Here is a 6496-nt window from a genome sequence, read left to right as displayed (position 1 = left end):
AATTCTATCAAAAAAAAAACATCGATCTGGCTGGACACAGTGGCTCACACCTGTAATCTCAGCAGTTTGGGAGGCCAAGGCGGGTGGATCACAAGGTCAGCAGTTCGAGACCAGCCTGGCCAATAGGGTGAAACCCAGTCTCTACTAAAAAAATACAAAAATTAGCCAGGCATGGTGGCACATCCTGTAGTCCCAGCTACTCGGGAGGCTGAGGCAGAAGAATTGCTTGAACTTGGGAGGTGGAGGTTGCATTGAGCCGAGATCGTGCCACTGCACTCCAGCCTGGCAACAGAGAGAGGCTCCATCTCAAAACAAAGTGGGGGAGAGGGGATCCTTATAGGTGCATTTAGTGAGTTAAGATGAGGTCATACCGGAGAAGGAAGCATTCTAAATGCAACCATAGGTGTCCTTCTCAGAGACAGAGGACACACAGACACAGAGGAGGAGGCCACGTGGAGATGGAGGCAGAGACTGGAGTGATGCGGCCACAAGCCCAGGGACGCCTGGAGCCCCCAGGAGCTGGGAGAGGCAGGAAGGAGCCTCCCCTAGAGCTTTCAGAAGGGACTGGATACAACTGTCATGCATTGAATGTTGATCCCTAAAATACATGTTTGTGTCCTGTTCTCCATAACTTCTGAATGAGACCTTATTTGGAAATAGGGTCTTTGCAGATGTAATTAGTTAAGAATCTTGACATGAGATCATCCTGGAGTAGGGTGAGCTCTAAATGCAATGACAGGTGTCCTTGTAAGAGACAGAAGAGGAGACACAGACACAGAGGAGAAGGCCACGTGGAGACAGATGCGGAGACTGGAGTGATGCGGCCACAAGCCCGGGGACGCCTGGAGCCCCCAGGAGGTGGGAGAGGCAGGAAGGAGCCTCCCCTGGGGCCTCCGGAGGGAATGGGGCTCTCAGACACGTCCATCTCACTAGGAGAGAATAAGTTTCTGTTGTTTTAAACCTCCCGTTTGTGGTGACCTATTAGAGCCCAGGAAACGCACCCAGTATCTACGAGTAATTTCGCGAATAAAGAGTTCGCCGTTCTCACGGGATTCTGAAACAGATCCGTTTCCCCTACCTCTAAAAAATAAAAAAGGAAAAAAGAGCCACAGCCTTACAGAATTCTAGGATACAGAAGAAACATTTTGGAAAGAGGGTTCCCTTACAGCCAGTTCTCAACACACATAAGGAAACCTGCCACATAAGTGGCTCGTGCCTGTCATCCCAGAAATTTGGGAGGCCAAGGCGGGAGGATCTCTTGAGCCCAGAAGTTCGAGATCGGCCTGGGCAATATGGTGAGACCCCAGGTCTACCAAACATGAGAACGTTTGCCAGGCATGGTGGCGTGTGTCTGTGGTCTGAGCTACTCTGGAGGCTGAGGCGGGAGGATCGCTTGAGCCCAGGAGGTGGAGCTTGCAGTGAGCTGTGATTGCATCACTGCACTCCAGCCTGGGCGACAGAGCAAGACCCTCCCTCTCAACAACAAAAAAAAAAGATAAAACATCCAGTGAGTGGGATGACGGTGAGAGAGTATTTCCTGCTCCCTCTGTGTGTGTGTGTGTCTGTGTGTGTGTGTGTCTGTTTGTCTGTGTGTGTGTGTGTGTGTGTCTGTGTGTCTGTGTGTGTGTCTGTCTGTGTGTCTGTGTGTGTGTCTCTCTGTGTGTGTGTGTGTGTGTCTGTTTGTCTGTCTGTGTGTGTGTGTGTGTCTGTGTGTCTGTGTGTGTGTCTGTGTGTGTGTCTGTGTGTGTGTGTGTGTGTCTGTGTATGTGTGTGTGTGTGTGTGTGTCTGTGTGTGTGTCTGTGTGTGTGTGTCTGTGTGTGTGTGTGTGTGTGTCTGTGTGTGTGTGTGTGTGTGTGTCTGTGTGTGTGTGTCTGTGTGTGTCTGTGTGTGTGTGTGTGTCTGTGTGTCTGTGTGTGTGTGTGTGTGTGTGTCTGTCTGTGTGTGTGTGTGTGTGTGTCTGTGTGTGTGTGTGTGTCTGTGTATGTGTGTGTGTGTGTCTGTGTGTGTGTGTGTCTGTGTCTGTGTGTGTGTGTGTGTCTGTGTGTGTGTGTCTGTCTGTGTGTGTGTCTGTGTGTGTGTGTCTGTGTCTGTGTCTGTGTGTGTGTGTGTGTGTGTGTGTGTGTGTGTGTGTGTGTGTGTGTGTGTGTGTGTCTGTGTGTGTGTGTGTGTGTGTGTGTGTGTGTGTGTGTGTGTGTCTGTGTGTGTGTGTGTGTCTGTGTGTGTCTGTGTGTGTGTGTGTGTGTCTGTGTGTGTGTGTGTGTGTGTGTGTGTGTCTGTGTGTGTGTGTGTGTGTGTGTGTGTGTGTGTGTGTGTGTGTCTGTGTGTGTGTGTGTGTGTCTGTGTGTGTGTGTGTGTGTGTCTGTGTGTGTGTGTGTGTGTGTGTGTGTTGTGTGTGTGTGTGTCTGTCTGTCTGTCTCTGTGTGTGTGTGTGTGTCTGTGTGTGTGTTTGTGTGTGTTTGTGTGTGTGTGTGTGTGTTTGTGTGTGTCTGTCTGTCTCTGTGTGTGTGTGTGTCTGTGTGTGTGTGTTTGTGTGTGTCTGTGTGTGTGTCTGTCTGTCTGTGTGTGTGTGTGTGTGTGTGTGTCTGTCTCTGTGTGTGTGTGTCTGTCTGTCTGTGTGTGTGTGTGTGTCTGTGTCTGTGTGTGTGTGTATACACAGGGCAGCAGAGGGCAGCATCTCTAATTAATTCTCTTATTTTATGTATGTATTTATTTATTTGAGATGAAGTTTCACTCTTGTCGCCCAGGCTGGAGGGCAGTGGCTGGATCTCAACTCTCTGCAACCTCCTCCTCCCGGGTTCAAGCCATTCTCCTGCCTCAGCCTCCCGAGTAGCTGGGATGACAGGTGCCCACCAGCACGCCCGGCTCATTTTGTATTTTTAGTAGAGACGGGATTTCTCCATGTTGGTCAGGCTGGTCTCGAACTCCCCACCTCAGTTGATCCTCCTGCCTCAGCCTCCCAAAGTACTGGGATGAAAGGCGTGAGCCACCGCGCCCAGCCTTATTTATTTTTCAATAATGAATTTATAAATCGCCCAGGCTGGAGTGCAGTGGCGTGATCTCGGCTCACTGCAGCCTCTGTCCCCCGGGTTCAAGCAATTGCCGTGCCTCAGCCTCCCAGATAGCTGGGATTACAGGCGTGCGCCACCACGCCCGGCTAATTTTGTTTATTTTTTATTTTTAATAGAGACAGGGTTTCACCATGTTGGTGAGGCTGGTCTCGAATTCCAGACCTCAAGTGATCCGCCCGCCTTGGCCTCCCATAGTGCTGGGATTACAGGCATGAGCCACCGCACCCAAGCTTTAATTCATTCCCTTAAATCACAGTCATGTGGTCTCCACCCCGACCAGTGTGTGTGTAAGAGGGAACTTTCTGGAAGGCCGGTTTCTCCTCACTTGGAGTCAGGAACTGGGCACTGGGCTCCAGTGGCCAATGGTCCATGAGGTTGCTTTTCAGAATTTACTGAAACTAACTGAAGGTGACGAGCTGAAAGAGTACTAAAAAGTGTGCTGGGCTTGCTTTTCAGTAGTTACGGTAATCATTGATTCCCCCCCCCCCCCCCCACTGGCATGAGCTTGCTTTTCAGTACTTATGGTAATAAGCTGAGGGAAGTACTGAAAAGCATGGTGAGCTTGCTTTTCAATAGCTACAGTAATCACTAATCCAGCGACTTGTCTGAGCTCGCTTGTCAGTACTTATGGTAATCAGCTGAAGGAAGTACTAAAGAGTAGGCTGGGCGTGCTTTTCAATGGTTACGGTAATCACTGATCCAGCGACTATCATGAGATTGCTTTTCAGTACTTAGGGTAATCAGCTGAAGGAAGTACTGAAAAGCGTGGTGAGCTTGCTTTTCAATAGCTACGGTAATCATGGATCCGGCGATTATCATGAGCTTTTCAGTACTTATGGTAATCAGCTGAAGGAAGTACTGAAAAGTATGCTGGGCTTGCTTTTCAGTAGTTACGGTAATCATTGATCCAGCGACTATCATGAGATGGCTTTTCAGTACTTAGGGTAATCAGCTGAAGGAAGTACTGAAAAGTGGGCTGAGCTGGCTTTTCAATTGTTAACGGTAATCATTGATCCCGCGTGAACTTGTGACTGGCATGAACTTGCCTTTCATTACTTACGGTAATAAGCTGGAGGAAGTACTGAAAAGCGTGGTGAGTTTGCTGTTCAATAGCTACGGTAATCATGGATCCGGCGATTTGCGTGAGTTTAAAGTCCTGAAAAGTGTGCTGAGCTTGCTTTTCAATTGTTACGGTAATCATTGATCCCGCTACTGGCATGAACTTGCTTTTCATTACTTATGGTAATAAGCTGAAGGCCGTACTGCAAAGCGTGGTGAGCTTGCTTTTCAATAGCTACGGTAATCATGAATCCGGCGATTTGCATGAGCTTTTCAGTACTTATAGTAATAAGCTGAAGGAAGTACTGAAAAGCGTGGTGAGCTTGCTTTTCAATAGCTACGGTAATCATGAATCCGGCGATTTGCACGAGCTTTTCATTACGGTAATAAGGTGAAAGAAGTACTGAAAAGCATGGTGAGCTTGCTTTTTAATAGCTACGGTACCCGGGCTAGGTGGCTCAAGCCTGTAATCCCAGCACTTTGGGAGGCCGAGGCGGGCGGATCACAAGGTCAGGAGATCGAGACCATCCTGGCTAACATGGTGAAACCCCGTCTCTACTAAAAAAAAAAAAATACAAAAAATTAGCCGGGCGCGGTTGTGGGCGCCTGTAGTGCCAGCTACTCGGGAGGCTGAGGCAGGAGAATGGCGTGAACCCGGGGGGTGGAGCTTGCAGTGAGCCGAGATCGCGCCACTGCACTCCAGCCTGGGGCACAGAGCAAGACTGTCTCAAAAAAAAAAAAAAAAAAAAAAAAAAAAAAAGTAGCTACGGTAATCTGAATCCGGCGATTTGCATGAGCTTTTCAGTACTTGTGGTAATAAGCTGAAGGAAGTACTGAAAAGTGTGCTGAGCTCGCTTTTCAAGAGTTAACAGTAATCACGGATCCGGTGATTGGCAGGAGCTTCGTTTTCAGTCCTTGGGGTAATAAGGTGAAGGAAGTACCGACAAGCACGGTGAGCTGGCTTTACAATACTTACGGTAATAAAAGATCCAGCGACTGGCGGTGAAAACGGGGTGCGTCCCGTTCCTGATGGAGAAATACAGAATATCGTCTTGCTGCTCTGCGTCTAGGAGGCACCCCGAGGTGTGACCTTCCTGGAGAATGTAGACGGTGCACTGGTCATAGGCCTCATCTCGACTGAATCTGGGGTTTAAAATGACCGTTTAGCAACAGTGCTTTATTTATTCATTTATTTATTTAGAGATGGGGTCCTGCTCTTGCCACCCAGGCTGGAGTGCAATGGTGCAACCTCAACTCACTGCAACCTCCGCCTCCTGGGTTCAAGCAATTCTCCTGTCTCAGCCTCCTGAGTAGCTGGGATTACAGGCACCCGCCACCAGGCCCAGGTAATTTTGGTAGTTTTACTGGAGACACGGTTTCACCGTGTTGGCCAGGCTGGTCTCGAACTCCTGACCTCAGGTGATCCACCCGCCTCGGCCTCCCAAAGTGCTGGGATTAGAGGTGTGAGCTACCAGCTTCTCTTTTTTTTTTTTTTTTTTTGAGACAGAGCCTCACTCTGTCGCCCAGGCTGGAGTGCAGTGGCGCGATCTCAGCTCACTGCAACCTCCACCTCTCAGGTTCAAGAGATTCTCCTGTCTCAGCCTCCTGAGTAGCGGGGATTACAGGTGCCCGCCACCACGCCCGGCTAATTTTTGTGATTTTAGTAGAGACGGGGTTTCGCCATGTTGCCCAGGCTGGTCTCGAACTCCTGACCTCAGGTGATCCACCCGCCTCAGCCTCCCAAAGTTCTGGGATTACAGGTGTGAGCTAGCACGCTGACCTTTTTTTTTTTTTTTTTTTTTTTTTTTTTTTTTTTCCTTTTGGACGGTGTCTTGCTCTGTCCTTGAGGCTGGAGTGTAGTGGCGCGATCTCGGCTCACTGCAATCTCTGCCTCCCGGGTTCAAGCGATTCTCCTGCCTCAGCCTCCCGAGTAGCTGGGATGACAGGCATGCACCACCAAGCCTAGCTGATTTTTGTGTTTTTAGTAGAGACGGGGTTTTACCATGTTGACCAGGCTGGTCTCCAACTCCTGACCTCAGGTTATCCTCCTGCCTCAGCCTCTCAAAATTCTGGGATGACAGGCGTGAGCCACGACGCCCAGCCTGGACATTTCTTAAAACAGCATTTAACAAATCTAATGGCCGTTCCTTCACGCTCCATTCTCACCGTGGCCTCCGGCCAGGTTCCCTCCTCACTAACTTCAATGACCCTTCTTTACAGCTAACTACAACACCTGTCCAAACAGAAAAACTTGCTCTCTCATAAATATTTAAACCCCTTGTGTCACCAGGTGCAGGTGCAGAGTTCGAGACCAGCCTGACCAACATGGAGAAACCCCGTCTCTACTAAAAATACAAAAATCAGCCGG

General features: G+C 49.4%; 1 protein-coding gene across 1 annotated transcript in view; it reads right to left on the bottom strand.

Moving 5' to 3' along the window:
- LOC126947148 (cytokine receptor-like factor 2) overlaps positions 1-6496 on the bottom strand; it is a 29442-nt gene that overhangs the window by 14860 nt on the left and 8086 nt on the right. Inside the window, exon 3 of the mRNA XM_050777794.1 lies at positions 5105-5271. Coding sequence (XP_050633751.1) covers positions 5105-5271 — 167 coding nt within the window. The remainder of the gene's footprint in view (positions 1-5104; positions 5272-6496) is intronic.

The sequence above is a fragment of the Macaca thibetana genome, chromosome Y (assembly GCF_024542745.1).
Source record: "Macaca thibetana thibetana isolate TM-01 chromosome Y, ASM2454274v1, whole genome shotgun sequence".
NCBI lineage: Eukaryota > Metazoa > Chordata > Mammalia > Primates > Cercopithecidae > Macaca > Macaca thibetana.
Note: the sequence above shows the minus strand (reverse complement) of the source record. Positions and strands in the feature narration are given on the sequence as shown.